The sequence below is a fragment of the Falco naumanni genome, chromosome 7 (genome assembly GCF_017639655.2).
Source record: "Falco naumanni isolate bFalNau1 chromosome 7, bFalNau1.pat, whole genome shotgun sequence".
In the NCBI taxonomy this organism is placed as follows: Eukaryota; Metazoa; Chordata; class Aves; order Falconiformes; family Falconidae; genus Falco; species Falco naumanni.
Genome location: NC_054060.1, coordinates 7,051,825 through 7,076,498, shown reverse-complemented (window position 1 = coordinate 7,076,498; position 24,674 = coordinate 7,051,825). Strand labels below are relative to the sequence as shown.

General features: G+C 45.0%; 1 protein-coding gene across 1 annotated transcript in view; it reads right to left on the bottom strand.

Annotated features, from left to right (window-relative positions):
* ADAMTS17 (ADAM metallopeptidase with thrombospondin type 1 motif 17) overlaps nucleotides 1-24,420 on the bottom strand; it is a 192,426-nt gene extending 168,006 nt beyond the window's left edge. The window contains exons 1-3 of the mRNA XM_040602291.1: nucleotides 24,283-24,420; nucleotides 23,258-23,619; nucleotides 12,999-13,164 (exon numbers count right to left, since the gene is read on the bottom strand). Of these exons, the coding sequence (XP_040458225.1) occupies nucleotides 12,999-13,164; nucleotides 23,258-23,619; nucleotides 24,283-24,352 (598 nt within the window). The 5' untranslated portion in view covers nucleotides 24,353-24,420. The remainder of the gene's footprint in view (nucleotides 1-12,998; nucleotides 13,165-23,257; nucleotides 23,620-24,282) is intronic.
* Between the last annotated feature and the right edge of the window lie 254 nt (nucleotides 24,421-24,674).

Here is a 24,674-nt window from a genome sequence, read left to right as displayed (position 1 = left end):
CTCACATTGTCCAAGCACTTAAAACAGGTAACACGTAATGGACTCAAGGGATCCTACAAAGAGCTCAGGTGGTCACCGATGATACACTACAGAAGGCGTAAGGCAAAGCAGCACAAGCTACTTGAACAGAAGAACGAGTGTGTGTGCCCCCTTTTTTTACTCCTTTTCTTCCCCTTTTTAAGTTTGTAGCTCCTTTACAGGATAACTTTTCTTTATCCTTTCTGTCCTTTTTTGTCCTTGCAAAGGACTAAGTTCATTGGTCTCTATTTGCATCTTTCTGCCTACCAGACACGCAAGCAATTTTCCAGCATGATCAAGCACATGGAGAAAACAACTATCATTTGCACGGATGAACCATCACAAACAGAACAAAGAAATACACACATCCCATATCACAGACATTTGATGAAGAGGAGGAGGAAAAGATCCAAAGCCAACAGTAAAAATCCTCACTAAATGCATCTGCAACTCATACCTGAGGTGAGTCAACTTTATGGAGGTACCAAAAAGCCCGATGTCTAGAGCCTCACTTTCAGAAACAAGCCAGCATGGAGAAGTCTCACTCCTGCCCTGCATGATTTATGGACTATGGGCAGAGAATCCCTCCAACAAGTACACGAAACCCCAAACTAAAATAAACATCAGCCATTAAAACAAGGATTAAATGCTTGGAGGATTCTTTATTTGAACAAACTGATGTTACAAATTTTGTGGTGCAGATGTTAAGTGTTAGCGTGAAAGCATAAGAGGCCATAAAACATGGGCAGGAGCCTGCCAGAGGAGTTTACATTGTGGGGAGCACACATAACCAAACTGCACACTATTTTAGGAGTCAGGTGTTCCCCGCTTAAGAGGTCAGAGAATTTCATGTGAAATATGAGCTGAAACAGTCAATCTACAACACAGCACATATATGCTATGGGTGACTAGGCACAAGGGACATTATTCTTTTGCCAGTCACTTTGACAGTGTGTTACATAGTCTATCTGGACAAAAGTACCACAAAATTCAGGACTGTTAGGTAATAGGAGAAGAGCGATACACTCCCAGATCCTCAGTGTAAAACGGATGTAACATTTCACAAGCTCATTAGCTGTTTTTTATCTACAGGGTCTTACCTTTCCTTGGCTGCAAAACATGATCATATCACATTCTGCAGTCCAGTAGTCTTTGAAATCTTCCTCAGAATGGCAAAAAACCATAGTCCCTACTGTGATCAGAAGCATAACAGAGCTCTTCTGAAGCCTCAGTAGAAAACTCCTTATGTTCAGTGCTTTTTATGGCAACCCAGCAGATGTACAATTCCAAAGCAACCGCCCCAAATGACCTTTTCCTATTACACACCAAAAGCCCTGTCTAGCACTGTCTGGGTTTTGGCACATTCTTGCTGTAACTGCAGAGTCCTTTCCTGCTCCTCCTACCTCTCTTCCAACACTATTTCCCAGACTCATCTGAAAAGCAACTTCTCCTATAGCCTTCCACCTTTTTTTTCTCCCTAATCTTTCCCTTTGTAATTTTAGCTACCTCATTCTAGTTAAATCTACTGAAAGTTTCTGGATGCAGTTCAACAAAAGCCACAAATGAAAGTAAAATAGCAGAGTCCTTTCTGCAAGGCCAGATTTCTCCCTAGTTTTTTCCTATTGTTGCCTTAAAAATCCTCTCCAGTTCTTCCCTAGGAAGCCTGCTGCTAACTCCCCTCCACCCACGACCCCTTTAACATCCCTATATACCCTCACATGGAGACATGGAGAGCTAGCTCTGTTTTCCTTTATGCTGTTACTTCAGCAGCACAAAAAGGAGGAGAGAGTATGCAAGTGGAGCAAACAACTAACATTAGTTCTCCCTATGGCCCAGGAGCTTCTAGAGAATCTTTCACTGATACTCACATTAGGCAGGTTTTATTAGTTTCACTTAGAAGTAAAAATCATCACTTTCACAAATCAAAATAGAGAGAAAGCAAAAGGAGATCCTGCACACAAACCAAGCCTAGAAATTAAAGAAAGGAAGTACTTGGGGTATATGCTTGCTAGTTAACCTAAAACCACGTCAGTACAAGGAAGGGCAAGTTTGCTGAATTATCAGAGGGACAGGATGCCACAAAGTTTCTCTGGTACTGGTAGCAGGATACAAACACCTCTCAAAAGTCTATCAATCCCATGTTTAAAAGATCATGACACTACATCTATGTCTGTGAGCATCGCTATTTAATCTAGACACTGCACTAATTTCAAAGAAATTTTTAAATCTAGCATAATGACTTGATTTCATTTTGAATCAAGAAGGCAAGGTGTATGGTGGAGCCAGGAAGGAAGGGAAACAGAAAGTGGAAGTCAGCAGCAGCACTTACATCCCAGAACCAGAGCAAAAGCAAAACCTAAACAGAGTACAGGCAGACTTCCTTTTAAGATCAAGGGGTGGTAGGCTGAAACACAGGGAAGTTTATTATTTAAAAACACACCTAGAAAAATACTCTACAGTTAAATCAATCTACTCCTCATGTTTAGATCTGACAGCAGGGCTGCTTCCAAACCATTTATTGAACAGTTTGTTCAAAAGACTGACTGCACAGCATCAGCACAGTGGATGCCCTTGTACAAGTCAGCAACCTTGTCTGCTTGGCCTCGGGATCAAGTTGCTCCTGTTTAGAAGCAAGACAAACTTGAACAGGCTTAGAGATCTGAGACTTCCAGGATGACAACACATTTGCTGCAGAAGTCATCCCACTGAAGAATATGTGCTAACATGCCTGAGCTAAAAGAGCAACCATATATCTTGGGACAGCTCAGAGCTGTGAGATCACCACAGGCACATAAAGGGGGCCAGTTCAAAGTTCACGGACACCACCAGAAACATCCCTTCACTGCCTCCTTTGGGCTTTACACCCAAAGTTCTGTGTATTGGTTACCTTACAGCTGCAGTTTCCATCCATACAACAACAGAGGTTCTTTTCAAAACACTGATCTCCTAAAGGACAAAAAAAAAAAAAATACAACAACAAAAAAACCACACAACTCCACACTTTACCTCCAGGGCCCTTGCTCCACACAGTTGCTTCCTTGACACCTTTTCTATGGCATCTCAGAATAGACACAAGCAAGGATTGAAGAAGGAAACAAAGAAAAGCAGACACTATTGGAGTTGCTGCCACAGCCAGCACCCCCCAATCTATTTCCAGCCATGAGAACATGGAGCCCCCCTTCACCTCTGTCAGGACACAGCATAAAATTGTCCCTGTTCACTGGTCTTTTATACCTCTATTAAAAGCTTGGAATTTCAGATTTACCACAGCTAGCTGATGCCAGTGGGTAGTCTGAAGTTCAGGAATTAAAATGCTTGCTCATTCAAATCCCAGCTGATTACAGACCTAAAGCTGTCCTCTCATTTTTAATGCCTTGTTCTACAAAAGGGTTATGAGCCTCCTCTTTCTGACTAGCATGGCAGACTAGTTTTTTCAACTGGTAGGAAAAAAATCATTTCATAGCAGAATGGTCCAAAGTTCCCTAATCCATCTCCCAAAGGTGTTGGGGGTTTTTGTTTTGGTTTGGTTTTGTGTTTGTTTTTGTTTGGTTTTTTTTTTAACATGGTCACTTTCATAACAAATCACAAGTTCATGACTATTTGTCTGGCACAGCAGCAAACAAGAATTTGAGACAGAAGTCATGAACTCTGGGCTGGATCTTAAAACACCACAGAAATTTTATTGCAAGGATTTTTATCCAAGTTAGTCTGTAGCTTGGACACATCAGTTAAAACCTTATTCTGCAAAACATACTCAGTCATCAACCTAACACATCAAGACTTTGTCTTTAATGGCAGGCTTGTAAGACAGCACAAGATAAGCATTATGATCTCTGTCCACTCACTGGTTCAATTTGTCTGCAGGATTTCAAAGATTGCCACCTCCTGAACTATGTGTGCTCATCTCCTTTTAAAAGGACACCTTTATTGTAGGCTTTCCATCCAGCTAGAAACAAGGACCCACTCATGCAAGACAGTCAGGTAAGACAATTTAATGGTACAGAAAGCAGGCACAGTAAACATGACTTAATGGTAAGACTATTAAAGTGGGAATGGCAATACCTGCTCTGTCACTCCCTCTTAGCTTCTGTACCTCGGTTTCTCATCCTGTATTTGATTTTCCCTGTTACTAGCTGTAAATTCTCTGAAGCTGAATTGATTTCCTTTCTTTGTGACAGATGCACAAAGGTCCCAACTTGCTTGGGGCCATGGGGGAAGATCCTGTAACACAAATATAATTAGGTCCTAGTGATAAGGCATCATGTACGTAAGACTTTGAACTCTGGCTCCTCAGTTTTGATCACAAACTCAGCAGATCTAAGATCAACCACAAATCAGGGCTTTGGAGAGTACAAAATGCCTGGCTGAAGTTATACTGTAAAAAATGGCATCACTGGCCTCCAGGTTTATTTTATTTTAATAAGTCTGCAGTGAACGTGCTTAATTTCCGAAGAATGATTTTACAACTGCCAGCCTTACCAACCTATCCTGAGCTTTGGCACCTCAACTCCAGTCACTTCTGAGGCTGGAAGAGCTCAGGGACTCTCCAAACCAGGGGCTCCCCACCTATGGTCTGGCCTCATCATTACACCTATACCTTGAGAGAGGTGGCACAGACCTCCTCGAAAGCTGAGCAATTTACTTCTGATGATTTGCAAAAACCAGTAAAGAATACAGGTTCATCTTCCTTAACAGTGTTGGCTCAGCAAGTCAAAGTGAAGTAAAAAGTAGTGTAACAGTTACTTTCAATCCCTAATGTATACAAATATGTCAAACTACTCAGGGAACAGATGAGCTGAGAAAGAAACTGTCAGTTTATACAACTTTCAGATCTAAAGGCTCTCGATACCATCACCAGCTCAGAGTTAGTAGCCCTAATCTGTAAATAAAGAAGCTGCTTGAGAGTTAGAGGTTATAATCTAAATGACCTCTAATTTTCTGTGCCCTCAGTCTTGGGTTCACAGTTTGGGACATCTATCACTTAGGAAACTTAGAGCTTTTGAACAGAGGCAAAACCTGCCCCAAAATTTTCCCATCTTGGCCACACAAACATGTAGGTGGCCCAACACTTGGTAACTTCTATAGGTAAGATCCCAAGGGATCTACATTAGGAACTGAGACCAGAGTCCCAGTTCCCAACTCTTGGCTCCAACCCTCACCTATGATTTATGATAGTACAGAGAACACAAAGACAGTTACAAGGTAAGCAATGTACCTTAGTTTCCTTGGAGCCACCTGTCTCCCTTTCTAGTCAGAACAACCACCGGAATTCCTGTGAACATCCTGAGACAAGGACAGTGTACACTAGGCAGCCTAGCTCATTACCACCTGCCAGTTTAGACTTCAATATGTTCCAGTGGAAACTAGCATTAAGTTTTATAAGGAACCAAGCGAAGAAGCAGTACAGCTTTACTGCGTGCAGCTGCTCTGAAAGGGGAAGAAATCTATACACTATGCGTATCTGCCATGTCCTCTTCATGTCTCTTTTGCACCTTGACAGTAGAGGAAGAAGAAACTGGAGTCCTTCCTGCTCCACATTATCCACGCTGACCTCATGCTGATGGCTCCATCCAGAACAGACTGGCAATAAAACTCCACTTGCCACATGTGATGGAAAAGGACACTTCTGAATGGTAGACTGCTCCAATAGGCTGCTGTTTATCAGACATAAGGAAACAATCACACACTTACAGGGGAAATCCAGACTCCCCGTTTGGAAGACCAGGGACCTGGAAAAACCAAGGGATTTATCCACACAAGTGAGACACACTCCCATGGGTGAAGTGCTGAATTTCTGATACGGGGAATACTTCAATGCTTGCAAACACTTAATCACATTACATCTTCTGCATAGCCCATTGCTGAAATCCTTGCTTTAATTCTTCAACAGATGCTTCCTAATATGGACTAATACAGGTTGCAGTACATCTCTCTATTTTTAGTGCACATTTTTTGGCCTTAACAACTGCTATTTCAGGCCAAGTCAAACCTGCAGAGAAAACACAGCTAAGAGACAATGATTAAAGATGGGGAAATGCAACATAGCAGTAACATGTGTTTAGGATTTATACCTGTTAAGGGAAGTGTTCCCTACATTTGATACCTGCATACTAGCACTTGTTTAAATTATTACCAGCTTAGATCAATTGTTAAAACAGAGAAGCAATGCATTTTTTGTGGATTAAAATGTTGATCTTCCTGTTTTTTCACCATATGCTTCACTCCATGCAGCACATTAGCATTAAACGAAAACTGGTTCATTTAAACTGACAAAAGGGTTTAGAGCAAACCCACATTTAAGAGTAATTTATGAGGTCTATATCATAAACATGAAATAACAACCTTCCCTCCAAAGACAAGCTGCTCTCTCTCATGCTCCTGGACTGTATTTTATATCAAATCACTTCTATGTAAGGGGACTTTAATACATCACTGGAGACCTTTGGAAAAGTTATAACAGAACTTACTTTTCCCAAAGAAATAGAAAGTTTTATGACATGGTTAGAGGAGATTCCTATGCTTTCGTATCATTGTTTGATTCTGGTTTTAACACTGATAGTTTCATCAAGAAAAACTGATTTTTTTTTCCATCCATAGACCTTGATGGCACAGGAAACATACAAAATATGTGACCAGATCTCAGCAAATTATGTTCCATGATAGTTAACATAACTATATCCATTTACTGCAGCTGAGTGTGTGGATATTGTCAGGTGGAAACAGCTTTATTGTATATATTACAAGGTCACAGAGAGACAGGGAAATGAAAGAAGCCCCATCTCAGGTATTTTTTTACTCCCATTCTTAGCTACAGGGAGTTATAAAGGAGAAGGTAGAGTTCCCCCATAGTCCCCTCTGGTCTGCCTATTTCGTCTCTGCCATAAGCTCTTCCTCTGCGGTCAGAGATTGGTGGGAACCACAGATAACTGCCGAAACACAGATTAGCCCTGTAGCTACCTCCTGTCCCCACAAACAAATTAGAAAGTCTATTCATGGAGGTCTAGGCCAAATCTGAGAGCACTGCAAAAATTATGTATGATACATTAAAAGAGATCTCTCTCTCACCCCATCTGGCTCATCTGTACAGAAATTCTGACTGATATGTATTAAAACCTACAAACAAAACTCCCTATGACTCCATTCTCTCTCCAGAAAGTCCAGAAAGAAAGTCTAGGACCTTTGACAACAAAGTCAAACTTGTTTTTTAAAATCAGAACAGTGTATATGATAGCAGGTTTGTACCCCAGATGTAGCCCAGTGTCTAGAGATGAAAACCAAAGAAGTGTTTCACATCACTGGTGTGAAGCTATTTCCCGTGTTCCTAATGACGGCATGCTTCAGAGAAAATGAAACCCAACCTTTCCTCCCTTCACCCTCACAGCATATGCACCTGGAAACCTTTTAATAGGTTTTCTGTTTGCCTCACAGGGGCTCATGTTCATGCCTGAGCAGAAACGTGCATTGTGACTTGAACTCTTTCTCCTGCTGGATGACAGGTGATAAAAATAATACGTATACACATATCATATGACTAACAATAGCACCTGGCCCAAGGTGATGGGATCCATCCTTTGCTGCTGGAGCACTTCAGAATTTAAACAAAGGAATTAAAACATCAGCCACAGATCCGGGATTTTTTTTAACCCATTAGTAGGCACTTTCAAATTCAAATCTCAAAGATCCAGTCATGCAAGACCCTAAGTAATTTCCCATTCCTGACTACGGCCAGATTAATCCTCTTATACAGATTATTCCAGGAGAAATTTGGCTCCCACAAAGTTCTCCTGCAGCTCTAAAAATAAATTTGCATGCTGTAGGACATATTATACCACTTAAAGGAGTTGTTTTAGAGGTTTTAACAACTTCTTATCAAACCAGACTGCTAGCATTACCTAGCTTCAAGGAACCATTCAGCTCAGTTGCCCTCTCCCATGGCTGGGGTTTGCGAGAAAAATACCACACTTCTGGGTGGAACACAAGAGGAATGCCCTTGGAAAGCTATGCTCTCTGTCCCCTTGGTAGCACTGACACATGCCACTTTCTGATTAAGTTCATTTTGCTTTCCTAAAATGCTTTCCTCCTCCCCCTACAAATACACACACAAGTCATTACATCACTGTGTATCTTTTTTTACAATCAGTTAAGTTCATATGTCACAGGTCCATTGATGCCTATATAAATTTACCATTGAGCAATTTAGCCCCGTTTAAATTCTTATGACATGATCATTAACTAACATTAAAAATTCAGCATCTGATGCTTCATGCTTTATTTGCATCCCAAGTAAATCCAGATCATGCCAGGTACCACTAAATTATGAAATTTTAAGGAGAAGGCATCTTTAGAGGTGATTCTTGTCAGTTCAGAACATACAAGAACAGCAAAGGACTGGAAAATGCTCAAGCATGGCAATGCTGTGGCTTTGAAAAATACTCTTTTTATATTGTATTTACACAGACATGTATTTCTCTATGTTGTTCCGCAATACAGGATGTGTATCTAAAATGTCTAATATGTGAATATTTCCCCCGTATTTACAACCTCCATTCTTTCCTGCCAAGTTTTAGCCGGGGTGAGCCAAATTACAAGCAAGTGAAAAACAGCCTCTAGTACAAATCTGATCAGTCCCTCAGTCTGCTGACACTGGTGAGTACCATAGTAAAGAGACCTTTTCCCAGGAGAAACTGGAAGCATGCCCCTAGATCATCATTTCCACACAATTTCATTAGGAATGGACCTTTTGTGTGTCAGAGAGGATTAATTCTTTTGTTTCTAAACTCTTTGTGCACAAAAGTTAATCCAAACCAGACAGGAGTCAATTAGGTCGTTAACGTGCTAAGCCTATTAACAGCCATGACTTACATTTCTTTCCCGCAACAATGAAAAACATTCAGGAGTCTGCCTTTAAGTGGCAAAACCCATGAGCCATTTCATTATTTTACGACACGGCTACTTGAAGCAGTGACTGTTTGCACGAGCAAGTAGCACTCTCCACTGTGCAGCAGTCCGGTGCTTTGCTCCCTTTTCAGCATAGCCAGCCTGCGGTCAACACAAAAAATCAGCACCCAAGGGATACAAAATCTGTTCCCCGCTGTTTCACAAACTCCTGTGTGATCCCGGGGCAGGGCAGGGAATCACAGAGTCCCCGAATTTCCTCGTCTACGTGCTGGGGGTATCCCGGTCACATGCAACAGCCCATGCTCTCCCCACATCCAGCCCATGCTTAGCCCCTCAATTAGCATCAGGCAGGCAAAAAAAACCCAGTCACAGAACAAGATCCATAGCCTTAAATAAATTTTATATCAGACTGTCAATCCCCTCTGCCTCAGAACTCAGACACACACTCAGCCCATGTGGCCTGGCCACCACCTTTGCACAAGCTGAGCTATGGTAGTAGTGTGTGCATATATGTGTATGTGTGAACATGTGTGCTCTTAGCTCAACAAATACAAAGAACTTCAATGACTTTGCTTGCAGTAGGAAACTCTAGCTCCTCAGACTGTCTGTGGATCAGAAATCTAACAGATACGTAATTAATCTTGCTGACACATAGAGTTAAGTTCAATCACATCACATCAGACCAAGGGTCCACCTAGCCCATGCCATGAGGTCCCCCAAGCTCAGGACCTGCCTGTCAGTCACCTCTGGGCCAACCTGAGGAAGACAGAGCTTGCAGGGAGGATCCCAGCAACCATGGGGACTATCCATATTCCCTTTTGGACAAAGAGAGGAGCAGCATATAGTGGGACCCCAGAAAACTGCAAGAAGTCGTAGCTGCTACTAGAAACATTTTTTTCAGTATTGCCTTTTACTGTCATATTTTCACAGTTCTGATGCCATGGTACTCACCCATCTCCTCTTCCCATTTGTGATCCCATATAATTACTCAGTATCTCCCCAATTTCATTTCCCTTAGCCCTTCCTCTCAGGGAGGGAATTTCAGTTCTGCCAAGGACAGGCAGCACCCTGCCCCTAGACAGAAGGTCAAAAGGTTCAGTGGCAAAAGGATGAGGCAGATTTCCTGGACTGATTTGGGTTCAATCCAGCTTGTAACTAATGGCTGTCTTACTTTACAGCATAAGAATTTTGTAATGCATTTTCTATGAACCCAGTGCTGCAGCACCTACAGTACTTGGCTAGGAAATCAGAGCGGTGCTGAATTCTGATGTTTCCTCTAAAAGGAGACGTAGGGGATCTGTAACGCTAACCAGAACCAAGATTCCATACTCAGAGAATCAAAAGAAGATTGGCTTACACTGAACCCATGAGAATGATAAACCTGCTGAACTACTAAGAGCTCAACTCACACAAGAGAAAATAAAGGTCTGGCTACAAGATTTACCAACGAGCAGTGCCAGCTAGGAGGCAACCTTATGAACAAGCACACGTCATCTCTGCTGGTACACAGGCTTGGTTAAATAAATAAATAAATAAATAAAAAAAAAAAAAAAAAGAGAGAAACAAAACCTGAGAGATGCAGGCAGACTTTAAGTTCATGGCTGCCTATTCCAGTCAGTCCATTCAGACATCTGCTCCCAGTGCTGTTCCCAACAAGGAAGCCTTTTGTGTCTCCTGCTGCGGCCATGTCCCTTTATATCCAACAACAGCACTTGCTCCTGACCACTCAACTGTTCCCATACCAAAGAGTCTTACTCATGTACCCATTAAACCTGCCAGTCCTGCTTGCCATTTTGTCCCTTTGGCACCCCAGAAGAAGACAGCACAGATGCCTTGACCCACTGCCTCCGCTTGGTATGCAGTCCATCTAGTAGAAGGCAGAAGCTCCTAGAATATTGGTGGGGTAATGGGGCAGAAGAGGAATAAAAGGAACAGAATATACAGGCACACTGAAACTTAAAGAAGAGGTTTTGCAGAGTTCATAAAAAAATACCCTCTATGCAACCCGCCCAGAGAGATTTCCAGAAAGGATAAAATTCAATTGCTCCAAAGAAGCCAAAAACTAGACCAGGTTATACTAGCTGACAATCTGTGTGTTTGGCTTTAAAAATCAGAGAAGACAGGATATGTTTGGTGACTAGTTAGACATTTTCCCTTGAAAAATAGTAGGAAATAATATCAGCAGCTGTTTTTTTATTAACACCAAACAACAAAAAAATCCACCCAAATGAAAAGGGTGTGAGACAGCTGCATCTTTTCAGGGTTTCAGCTGCTAAGCATTAGAACACCAGCAAGGTTTGCAACAGCTCACAGGCACACACACTTAAGTGCAAAAATGTAGTAAAGCTACTGACCTTCTGTGGTGCCTTTACTGGAGGAAGGTGAAAGACAAGAGAAAAATATTGGCAGGAGGACCATCACCAAAGAACTGGATCTCCTTACAATTAGTCTCCCATTCCAATGGAAACTCTTGGGCTTAAGTCAGATCCACAACCATCACTTTTTTTTTTTTAATTTAAAAAATAACTTTAACATTGTCACACTGAGTCGCAACTGAAGACTGGTAATTTGGAACATGCCACCAGCACCTCATACCACCCGTAGAGACCCATAGGATTTAAGCCCAGGATCCCAACACTGGCAAGGTGTGTCAGCATGACACTGGAAACTGAATCCAGAGCATTAGAGAATGTCTACTATTAACTGCCAGACACACAATTAAAAACTAAATCATTGCCATTTCACAGGAAGCTGGTTCACCTCCCAACTCTTGTTATACTACAGAAACCCCACTGAAACAATATACTACATATTGCTAAACTATTTAAGCAGAAAAGCACTAGGAATTGCTAGTGAGGTTGTTGTTTGGTCTAGAATAGCTTCACACACACAGGCATGTCTGCATTTCAGCTGCTACTGTACCCACAGCCAGCGTAACAGGATGGCAGACAAAAACTGCTCAAGCACTCCACCACCTAACTCACACAAGATCCCTTCTGTCACAGTCGTAGCTCCTTCAGTATCCAGTCTAGCCTAGATGTCTGTATGAGCTCTATCACATTTTGGACTCCCAGACCTCAAGTCTGGGTTCACAGATCTCCAAGGAAAGCCAAAGACCCTAAAAGTTTCTTTGCAATCTTTATGAGCTCATTCCCTCTAACACAAGGCAAGAGGAAATAAAAGTTTAATTAATCTCACAAAGCCTTAAGCAAACAACTTAAAAGTTGCAACTCAAAGAAACAAAAAGCCCTATAGCATGATAGCTAGAGCTTAAGCCTGACAAGTCAAATAGCAGAAAGAAAAAGCAAAATCCAGTTTCTAGTTAAAAAAATTACCCTGCTGAGCTACGTCTGGCAGTTTCAAATGCACATAAGCCCATACAAAAGCAATAAAAAAAAAATAATACAAAGTCTGCCCATTTGACCACGTACCCTGATATACTCTTATTATGGATTGTGTGCTCTGCTAGACAGAAGTAAAAATGATGACATGTGAGAAGGTGAAAAACAAAATAAATTGTTTTACAAGAGAAACTGTGCATTTCTTCCCCACTCCAGGTACCTTTTCATCCTGTTATGAGCTGGGTCCTTGGAGCTGGACTCCACAGATAATACTTCCGATTAAATTATACAAAAGTATCTGAAGGGACACTTTCAGTGTTCTAAAATGCCAGGATCACCATTCTAGCCATGCCTACTTGGCACAAGTCTAGCTGAAAAGTGAGGTGAAAGAGCACCAGTCACCACTGACTTCAGTTTCAAAATCTGGGGCCTTGGATAAAAACATTGTGAACACCTTCCTGACCAGTGGCCATATCACATGGTTAAGGCAGAAGTTTACTCTGACCCATTTCAGAGTTTATCCTCTCACAAACTGAATGTTACAGCACATGTCTTAATTTTTACATTTGTGATGTGGACTCCTGCTTCAAGTAGCAAAAGGATTGATTAAAGTAAGCCATTTTTCACTATCTCCAGCTGCCCAAATATTTGCATTACAAAATACAGACATATCTGGCAGAACAACGGTTAAAAATATAATTGCATACTCATGGCTGTTCTCTTGAGCCACTTCAAGCTCACCTGCTACAACCTTGCAGTGCTCATCAGGAATGTGCGACTTCATGGGGTAGCTTGATTTTGTGGATCGTCTACGCCTGATGAAGTGTTCTTTTCCACTAAATGAGGTCTCTGATGTATTCACTGGTTGTATTAGCATGTGCTCTGATCCAATTTGGATATAGCCAGCCTGTTCACAAAAGAGAAGAAAATAACCCCATCAGTTTGGTATCCTAACCTTGTCTATCAACCCAGCCTGAACCTAGATCATTTCACTGCAATCATTATTTACAGGGTGAGGAAATGAAAAGTGATCATGATAGCGTTCAGCCCGCATAATACTGACTAAAGAACTTCATCTGCTTCTCATACTTATCACTGAGCACTATTAAGAAACATTGTGCACTGTACATGTACAAAGAAAAGGTAGGGGTTCTTGTCAACACCTTTCCTTCCTTTCCTTTCTTTCTCTCCCTCCAGCTAGAGCACCACTCTAGCTGGAAGCATAGATACGTGTGTCTTAGGAGACGCTCAGCTCACTTGAGGACAAATAAATCCCATTAACAGAAATTCTTTCATAATCACCTTCCTAATTGCCAGCTAGAATTGCATTGTTATTAAAAGGCATTTACTATCTCAGCAGAGCAAAAAGGTGAGATTGCCTGCAAACAGGAGATTGCCTATGTGTATCACCCTTGCAGACAACACTGAGTGAATTGGAGTTGCAGAGCCACCCATGTTTTTCTGTACAGGGACTGAATACCTCTTCTTGACTACAATAGGGGCCACACAGTAAGCACTGTTCTCCCTGAAAGCCATGGGTTGAGTTTCAGAGGTCAAGCTGGGAACGGGCTTTTGTACCTTCCCCGTCACAAGCTTTTCCACCATCCCTGGAATAAGTAATATAAGGAAGGCAAAGACCCTGTCTAAATAACAGTAGACTCCATAGGCTGCAGGTCAGAGCACTAAACCCCTGCCTTTCTTGCACCAAGTCCAGACCTTACACCAGGGCTGGCAAGAACATCTTTGGAAGGCAGCGTCTGCCCCGGGAGAGCCCTCCTCTGCTTGCAACCCAGAGCTTTTATTTCCGTTATGCTTTTTCCACTCCGTCTCTGGCATAAAAAGAAGAGAGTGAAAGTAAAGGTATCACCTTAAAACTTAACAAAGCCTCCAGGTTTAATCAACACTGAGATTATAATCATGGGAGAAAGTGAATATGTACCATGAGGGTTTCTTACTTTTCATTGTATTAATCCAATGATTATTTCTATTGCAATTAGAAGTCTCGAAATGCAGCTTTTTGCCATATACCCCCTTGCCCCGAGAGAACCCTCTAGGTCTGATCCAACTTCTCCTGCTAGAAACAAAAGGCCTCATCTCATCTGGCCTGCCAGGAGGCATCAGATTGTGCCTATGGTACACTTTATAGGTAAAGGAGCAGACAAAGGGGTCCTCCTGCTAGGTTGCATGTCTGTAACACCCATCCTATATACATACATAAAGGGAGACCAGACATTTTTTTGCTTCCCCCCCCCCTATTCTGTGCCAGCCAGGCAACCATCCAAACAAATGCTCTGCACGTACATGCAAATACTATATATTCAACAGCTGACTGTACTAATATGATTTATAATATACATTACATACATACTGTATATTGTACGTTTCCACACCTCCCTGCCAAACTCAGTCCTCACGTACACCCAGGAAATCCCTCTGGCCTAGTACTTCCAGCAAGAAGAATTTCTGCTAACAGAAATGAGAGCTCTCCTTTTGACAGCCGTACTAACTAAAGAACATTCAGGGGAAACCAGGATCTCTGAGAAAGGGTCACTAATTTCAAAAGTGCACTTGGGGGGAAAAAAATAAAAAGAAAAAAAAAAAAAAAAAAAAAGAAAAAAATAATCAGTGTTTCTATTTGCCATGGCTGCAAAGCACAGTGGTAACAATTAGTCCCCTGTCTCTAAACAGACAAGAGACGCCTCTTTTGAGGTTTTTCAAAAGAGACCATGCCCTTGGGGCTAGGTCACTGATTAAGTATAAAATGCCTTGACACCTCACAGAAGGGCTCCCATTTATGAAGAAAAATCGACATTATTTCTTGGCCCTACAGAATGCATACCAATTTACAAGACCCACTCTGCCCAGGAGTTTCCAAAAGGGCTGCCTCGTCATTTAAATTACAAGTTGGGCTTTGTCAGAATTGTTTCAGAGACAGCAAAAGCTCTAGTGACTTATTCTTCCAGCCTCCTTTACGATGTTCTCCACTACTTCCCCTCCTTGTTCCAATCTTCCAGCTGGGAGGTAGCCCCAGCCCCCTTTTTTAATATAGGTTTTAATTATTTAGAAGAAGGGTTGTAAATCTGGTGCCATGGTACTAAAAGCCACACCAGAGCTCCTGAAAGACTGCCAACCATTTTTGTTGGTGCCAAAAATATGTAAGAAGAAGTCAGTTTCATCACCACCCGACATTATCCCAACTTTCTGGCATCAAGTGTGAAAATAATTTAAACCATTGGAAAGGACTTATGTTTCACATTTGCTTTGGAATTGTGAAACCTACAGAGGGAAAGAGGCGCGCGTCTTCACCCTGGAATAGGTTAAGACGCCATCTCAAGTTTAATCTGACAAGGCAAGCAGAGTTTCAAGCAGGAAGGATTTGCAGGATTGGGCCTGTAAAGTATTCCTAGGGAGTTAAAATTTTCCCCAAACTTGCCAGTTGGGTTCTAAAGAGTCCTCAAACCTGTGTTCCCGCATGAGATCTTTTGGACCTGGTAACTTGAATACTCTGGTCCTTATTTTGCTTTTTCCACAAGAAATGCATTCCTCATGTTGCCTCCCTCAAATCCTCCAACTACCAGATACTATACTGTTCTAATCTCAGCATGAGATATCAGACATCAGTACTAGACAAACACTCTGTGCTTTTCTTCTCTAGTCTCTATAATGTTCAGGGCCTGCAGAAAGCTGGATTTTGAAGATAAAGAAGTAAAACAGAAGACCACGTAACTGTCAGAGCCGTTTTCCCCACATCTCTGGAAATCATTCCAATTAAATAAAATGCTTTGGATCTGCCAATTCATGTTTGCCTGGGGAGATGCATATCAAAAGCTGGGATACTCCCTCTCATCCTTCTTCCACTGGGAGAGCCTGTACAAACAGGACCTGCCATTGTGCCAGACCCCAGTATTGCTTAGTGTCCAGGAAAGCAGCCGCTGCCCAGCCTCACCATCCCAGAGCACCCGAGACACAGGAATCACCAGGAGCCCAAAAATTCAGAAGGGCGTAGAAGTTGATCGTCATCTACATTGCTAATCCAGCCTGGATTGTATAGTTAGTAATACTGAACCGTATAGCTGACAGAATCACACAGCTCAGCTAACAGGAAAGGCAGGCAACCCAACTGACAAGTTGATTAAACCAAACAATAATCCACACTTCCCACTACAGCCCCACTCACCACTGTGCTTAACAGTGGCTATATCTTTCATATTAAGGATATGAAATATCCTTAATTTAGAAGTCAGCTCAACATTGCTCCCTAGCAAAAAAAAGGCCCTGTTATCCAAACCACCAAAATATTCTCACGTGCTCTTACTCTTAGTTTTATACATACATTTGTCACTCAAGCAATCTGCTCACCCTCTAATCTACGCTTGCACTACCCGTAGTTCACTCTTCTTCTACACACTATATTCCTTCCCACTAGAGCTTTTCTCAGGCTAAATGATAGCAGGGAAAGGAGGAAAGTCCTCATACTATATCACTGAAATTACAATGGTAGTAATGAGACTGTTAATGCTGGCACTTAAACAGCGTTTGTAATCATATCGTCCTGCTTCACTGTTCTGCCTCTGTCCCCTGGCAGTACTGGTGGAGCTACAGCAGCTCGAGGGCTAACTCAGGACAGAAATCCAAATCTTCAATGTTCTCTGCTCGTGGTGCTGGACCTTCCCACACATTAATACTCTCCAATAGTTACACTGTTTTTCCAGCCCTTTTTATTTTCACAACATCTTTGAATGAGACCTGTGAAATGCTGAATCTTTAACAGATTTTTCTTTTGCTCCTATGTGTTCATTAGTTACATACATATGAACACGCACAAAAGAGAACAGTTTTTAACATCTGACAAATTCCAACCGCTTCTCAACTTCTTCTCAACTGTTATGCTGTAAATCTTAGTTTAACTATTTCCTTAAAGATAAAGTTAATATTTAAAGTGAAGAACAACAAACACCATAAACACAATTTAGTAAACTTCACGTGGCTTTTAGTCCTGTCCTTATTAACCATGCTTCGGCTTTCAGTTAGTTATTTTTTACCAGTGCAATTCAATCAATTTTAAAACAAAAGCTTTAAATTAGGTCTTGCTCCAGTGTCATTTCAGGTTTACACTCAGTTATGAGAACAGATCATAACCAGGAATGTCTGACTGCACCTCTGTTCCAGCCTGCTCTAGCCTCCGAGTCTGCTAAACAAGGAAACCACAACGTGCTCTCCCTTTTGTCCACTGTGGAAGGGGAAAGAAAAACCCAGCACAGAGAAACCCAGCATGGTTATTTTAAGAGGTTTTACTTTTCAACCCATGGACCAGCTATGGACACACGCCAGACAGCTCCTCTCCCAGACAAGAGAATTCAGCAGAGCTGAAGGTTTCCTCAGGGGAAATCGTATCATCTTACAATCTTAGCGTGCCTGCACTGCACTGGTTCCCGTAAGAGCAGAGGCTCTTCAGTCACCTGAAGGGCAGCACCATGCCGCTGTACACAGAAAACACTCACTACCACTGGACAGGGATTGAGCTCACCGAGCTTTAGACATCTGCTCTAAACCAAGCATCATCTCCCTCTACAGCCAATGAAGAAAAGCAAACACCTCCTAGGTGAAAATTCACCAATCTAAAGTACCTAAGAAACAGGACAAACCACCAGTGGAAGTGCTCACCTTTATCACTCACTCTCCACTTGATAAGCAGCCAGGCTTAAAACCAACAGGCCGTGGCATCTTCTATATTCTTCTTCCTTTTCCCCCCAAGGGCAGAGCAGATTTGCAGTTTCACTAGGAGTCCTGTGAGTTATTGCTTGTTCCCTGGGGGCTGCAGTCCAACCTACTGACTTCTCTTTGCCCTGACTGGCCTTCTATATTGGATCCAAACCCACACCGAGACATCCAGTTTCTGTGTAGGCACTTACTCCTGCTGGGAAATCAGTGGGCATTCAGAGTCCCTAGAAGGAGCAATGCATCCAAACAGTGCTTTCATCTGGTCCTACAACATCGCTGGTAAACAGCAACGTGGGCAATAGCAGGGGCAGAATTTCCCAGGTATTGCAGTTAACTGGGAAATACATTTCTGGCATTTAACCCTGTTTAGTACTCAAATGCACAGTCATGACTTCATAATAATCAGCATTTTCCCTTATCACCTCCAGCAGACTTAGAGCATCTCTGCCCAGCCTTCCAGAGAAAAGGAAACACCTGGCTGACATGAACCCCAGATCGATGCTCTACCATCTCTCCTTGCCTGTATTTGCCAAAGCTTGTCTACATCTATGCTCTCACAAAGTTTGTGGATGGTACCAAGTGAAGGTGACACACCAGACTGAAGAGCCACCATTCAGAAATATTTTAACAAGCTGGAAGATTTGCCTACCAGGAGTTGCATGAGACTTAACAAACGTGAGGCAAACATACATGAAGTCTGGAAGAAAAGAAGCCTTCTTCTCTACGTAGATTGTATGAGACAATACTGCAAAATATTTAAGGTTTCCTAAATTCCAGTGTGCATTTCTCAAGGTGTAGCTTCAGCTACTCTATCCTATAAAGAGAAAAATCACTGTTCTTATTCCATGAGCCCTTGTAATGTGCATCATCCACTTCCACCAACCTGGTCTGCATAAGGAACTTGCTGAGTTCAAAGATGACAAAAATGTGGTGTGAAAGAGTTATATGAACAAGCTGAACAGGAGGGAGCCACAACCTCTTTTCTTATCTGAACTGAGAATGACAATCCACTTTCAAGTAGAGACAGACCAAAGAGCAGTCCTGAACCCAGAATCAGATTCTAGATTTCAAAATGGAAGAGAAGTTACTTAGAATTAAACCTCTGCCTCTAAATGCATCCCAGTGATTTTCAGCTTTCCAATGTGGTTTCAGACAGGAGTTTTCAAGCTCATTTTTAAGTCAAAACCTAACGTTCATTTTAACATGAACCTGTGACCTTCTTAAAACTGTAACTGTTTCAGAAATTCAGGTACAAGAAATACGAAAAGCCTTCATCAGTTGTAAGGTACTGACGTGGCAGTCCAACCAACTGCAAAGCAGTCCAGCACTTCAGCATGTAAAAAAATTAAAAAAAAAAAAAAGGTAAAACATTAGTACATCAAATTAAGTCTTTGGAAACCCCACATTTTGCACATAGCTTGAGGCAGCATTCTGCAATGTACAGCTGGGGAAGAAGTCTTCCCAAAGGGCACAGGACCCTACCTAGCTCTTATCTTGTCTGCAGGACTGATAAGCCCTGCTAGGACTCAGAAAAAGCATCACTGTAATCACCACAAATACATGGTGCTTTCCAGGCTTCAATTGAAAAAGCTCTACAGAAGGTAACACTGCTCTGCTAGAGAGGGTGAGGATAGCACACTGAGAGCAACAGTCAAAACCTGACTGTGAAATCACACCTGAATGCAATGGATGAGTAGTTCTGAGCTATATCAAGCAAACTGGAATTTCCTTGCTGGAGACCTAACACATGTCATCTAGGAATTGATCTCAAACTTTGAAGCAGAGGCCTTAGTGCACTACACAACTAAAGGTAACACACACTGTGGCCTTACAAAGCTGGAACTTTCCAAAAAAGAGGCAAATTCCTATATTGCCTACTGTCTTCTAGTGCTGGTCAAATGAGTTGCAGAACTTTGCTCCTGCCTGTGTCTCCCCAGCACCAGGAAAGGACAGTTCAGTCCTGCAGCGTGGTCAGAATCCAAGTGTTTACACAACTGCATTCCCTAGACAGGATACAGTCCTGCCAAGTTGAAAACGGTAGCGCTTTTCAGGAACATATTACCTCTTGTCTACACTGCAATTCCCAGGCTGTCAAGAGGAACAGGAGGGTTGGAGTATCCTCACATGCAGTACTTTAACTGTGCAGATAAGACCTTAGGTACACCAGTCCTAAATGTGCTATGGGCTGATGTAGCTACGAGAGCACAACCACCCTTCTTGATGCAATTGCAAGCTGTAGCAGGAAACTACAGCAAACCACATGCTGGTTAACAGCAGCATCTGCGAGCAGAGTTTAAAAAACAAAACACAACCTTTAGACGCTGCACTGGGAATCTGATATCATTACCAGGAAGCAATTGCTCAGTCTGGTTGTAGCTCAGTTTTCATGCCACTGTGTCAGAGATTTTGTTTTATTAGAACTCCATTTGCCCCGATCATTTTATATCGCTTTTTGTGTGATTTATGGCATGGTTGAGGAATATGATTGCAACAAAGTTTGAGCCAGCTGGAGATCTGTATACAGAATTACTACCTACTCTACTTTTTAGCAAGCAGCTTTTCTGAATGAGATGTCTTGATCATCCAGCTCAAGTCCAACAAGCACTCCCACACTGGATATTTCAGGAAATCTCCCACTGCAGCGCTAGCACTGCTCAAGAGACAAATGCCAGGATAAACAGACTGCAAGGTTTCCGCTACCAAGGTCTTTCTTCTAGCCCAACACGCAGGCCCTGTCCATATCCCCACCTGTGAGGCTGTGCTGCTGATGAGGACAAAGCCTTATTCTTTCTGCTGCAAATGGGGCTTAAGGAAGCAATGGGAAAATTCAACACCCACCGTAGTGATAGTCTTAGTATTTTAAATTGCCAGACTAGGAGGCAAAAAATTTGGCCTCTAGTCACCTGACCTCAGTTCTGCTCATGGCAGATTCAAGACTTCCTAGGTAATTTGAGGCAAATTCTTAATTCCTCTGAGCCCAGAAAACTTCTTACCGCTAAATTGCATAGCTTTCACTACAGGTATGCTGATTTAGCGTGGCCACTGCAAAAGGCTGCGTAAACGCTGAAAGCAGCCTAAAATCTGTTACGTTTCACGTTTAAGAACAGAGTTAAGAAGTCAAAAGGTCCATTTAGCTAGACTAAAAAGGTCTATCTACATGGTGATGTAGATCAATTTAATGAAACCACTTCAAAAGTTACTGAGTTTCATCTTAAGTTTAGGTTCATCTTAAAGAAACTTAAGTTTTCTGTTCTTTAGTTTTCAGTCCACAAGGGTATTATAAACCTTAACTCATTTGTATGCACCTGTTTTTAGCCCTTTTTCCACTCCTGGTGACTATTTGAATGAAGAGTAAATGAATGGATTCCTCTAATAGGAGAGGAGTATTCCAACATGCAGAAACACATCTCCCAACACATCTGCCCACACCACTCTCAGCACTCCCAGGACTAGATCCACAGGCAAAGGCAAGCAGAGCTTTACCAACACTGCCACTTAACACGCGGCAGCACGGGCTTTGGTCCTCAAAAGGTGCCACAAACGAGCAGCTTTGACATTGACCACTTTTTGATCCCAAGTGCATCTAGCTCCATTATGTCAATGTAGTTGTTCCTTAGAATTCATATGGTACAAACAGATACTGCTACATTGCAGCTCGTATTTGCAGAGTAATGAACAAAGACTAACTAGTCTTGCTTCTTTTCCAACTTTTCTACTGGGAATATCGCCAATCTTTTTCATTCCCCCTCCTCCATTCCCTGATCTCAGGCAGTTAATATTGTGCCTGTAACTACATTCCTCTTTTTAAAAAGGTTTCTTCTCTGCCTCTTTGTGCTTTTCAGATGTGCTGGAGTAGGTAGCTTTGGAAGCCCAGCACTTCATGAACGGGATTAACAAAACGTGCCTGGTGACAAAAGCACAGAGCCGGTAGTGATTTAAAGGTCGAACTAGAGATAACAGTTTTAAACTCTGAGAAAGCCCTCAGTGGTATACAGCTCAATTTACAGCGCCACTCAAGCACTCAGCACCTCAGAGCTTTTTTTTTTTTTTTTTTTTTTTTTCTCTTCCACGAGGCACAGCGCCCTCATATGGCCCGGGAATGATGCAGGGCCAAGCCCCAAGTGCAAAGCACAGGACAAGCTTCTTACTACATAGTTTAAGACTAAATGTCCATCAGCAGGTCCGTACCGAGAATCTAAGCACGCATCCCAGGGCCCTGTGCTGGGAAGCTATGCTCAACGCCCCAGTAACTTTCTTCAGAACTTTCAAGCTATAGGCAAGAATTACAATCCAGCCATCACCTTAAGCATCTCAGCCTTCACCACTGAGAAATAGCAAGGCTGTCCCACACGACCCAGACACCCAGCAGAGAACACAGGCCCTGCGGAGCCACCTGCAAACGTTACAGCCTCAGGCGGAGAAACCTGGACACCTGAGGTGGGAAAAGCATCCCCAAGCGGGACAGTGCCTCCAGCCATGCGGGTGCCAGGCGTCCCTGCACCACAGACACCTTCACACACCAACGCTGATCGCTTGAGCTGGGTGGAAAGGGCCGGTGGAGGAGCCAGCTGTGCTGAGGCCAGGGACAGCGGCTGGATGGGCGAGCAGGGCAGGCAGACGACCAAATTCCCCACAGCAGGACCCACCAGCCAGCACAGAGGAAGGAAGCAGTGACAAGACAGGGGTCTGTCAGCTGGGACGCCCCTCTGCAGCACCTGCCAGCCCAGCTGCCCACCCAGGGCTGAAACGCTGTGCCTCAGGCCCTCGGCCCCTCCAGCCTGGCTGAGGCCCGGGCAGCTCCCACAGCGGGCAGCCGGGGCTGACAGAAAACCCACCGCGGCCCAGCGGCACTGCTCGCCGGGGCCGGGGGGCGAGGGGCCGGGCAGGGCCACGGAGCAGCAGGCGCGGGCGGGAGCGGCACCGCGGCCAGGTGAGGCGCCGCTCTACGGCCGCTTCCCGCCCCCGCGGGGCAGGGCGGCTGGGGCAGCTCCCAGCGCCCGGGCCGCGGCTGGCAGGAAGGTCCTCCCGGGGACAGCTGGCACGCTCGCCGGGGCACGGGGAGGCGAGGGGACGGGCGTGACAGCGGGCGGCGGGGCGCCCAGGGGAGGGGAGGGGCGGGCACGGCCCGACGGCCGCTTCCCGCCTTGGCGGGGCAGGGGCCGGGCAGCGGCCGGGGCTGGCAGGAAAAGCCTCGGGGGCTGCGGAAGGGCTGGCCGCGGCCCGGGGCGGCCGGGGGTCGGCTGCCCGCGCTGAGGGGAGGCGGGGCGGGGGGGCAGTACCAGCCCGGCGCAGGTGCTGAGGGAGGCGAAGGAGTCGCTGCGGTTCAGCACGTGTCCCGTGTAGAAGCAGAGCCGCTCCGCCGGGGGCCGCCGGGGGCCGGGCGCCCGCCGCGCCTCCCCGCGCCGCTGCTCCACCACGAAGCCCCGGGCGAGGAAGCGCAGGTCGCGACGGAGGTGCAGGTAGAGCTCGGCGCCGGCGGTGGGCAGGCGGAGCAGCAGGGCCTCCGCCGCCGTCCGCTGCCGCGGCAGCGCCCGCCGGCGCCGGGGGCCGCCGCGATCCCCTCGCACGGCGGGCGGCAGCAGGTGGATCTTCTCCAGCGCCACTCGCTCCGGGATCACCACTTCCAGCTCCGCTCCGCCAGCTGCAGGCGAGAAGGAGAGAGGCTCAGGCGCTCGCACCCGCGGCCCGACGGGGCGGCCGGGGGCTCTGTGCCCCGCCGGCACCCCCCTCCCCGCGGGGACGCCCCGTCCCGCCGGGGCGCGGACAGCCCGGCGCTCGCGTTTCAGCGCAGAAACTGAACAGGATGCGGAGACAATGGAGCCGGCGGAGGAAAGGGGTTTATTTCTCTCCCTCCATATATATACACGTACACATAGAGGCAAAAATGTGCAGGGAAGAGAGGAATCACGCGAACGCTAGAGCTACTTGTATCATTAAAAAAAAATATATAGCTCAGACACAAGCATCGCATTTCACCAACCCAAATAAAATTCTGCAGGGAGAAGGGGAAAAGCAGAGCAAGCCGAAGCCGCAGCCAAGGACAGTCAGCAGCTTTCCACATGAAACGTTACAGCAGCAGCAGCGAGAGGACAGGAAAAGAAAATATAAAAGCCTGAAGCAATTCATCCTGCAGACTGGGACTGCGGCCACGCAGGGGATCCGGTGCATGCCCTGCGGTCTGCGCCTGCACGCTGCCGCCCGCGGCCGGCGCCCACCGCCCGCCCCGCCGAACCCGCGGCCAGGGCTGTCAGCGTCGCCGGGGAAGGGGACGCCGGCGCGGGGAGCCCGGGGAGGGAAGCGCTACCTGTGCCGGCGTCCAGTCCCCAAAGCAGCAGGCAGGGAAACACGAGAGGCAGGAGCCAACCGTCAAACATTTTATGGCAGCGGCGGGGGCCCAGCGCGAAGCGGAGGCGGCGGCGGCGGCGGGAGCCCGGGCCGGACTGAGCCCTCCCCGCCCTCGGAAAAAGTAATCAGCGCCGCCGACAGACCCGGCGTGGTGGGCGCCCGGCCACGCCCCTCCCCGCGGCCCCGCGCTCCCATTGGCGCGGACACCCCGCGGGCCGCGCCCCGCGCTCCCCTATTGGCTGCCAGCTGGAGGCGCTGGGCGGAGGGCCGGGCTGCGCGGGGAGGGCTACACGTGGGAGGGGGCGGCCGGCAGGGGGCGCCCTCTCCTGCCCCGCGCGCCGCCGCCGCCCG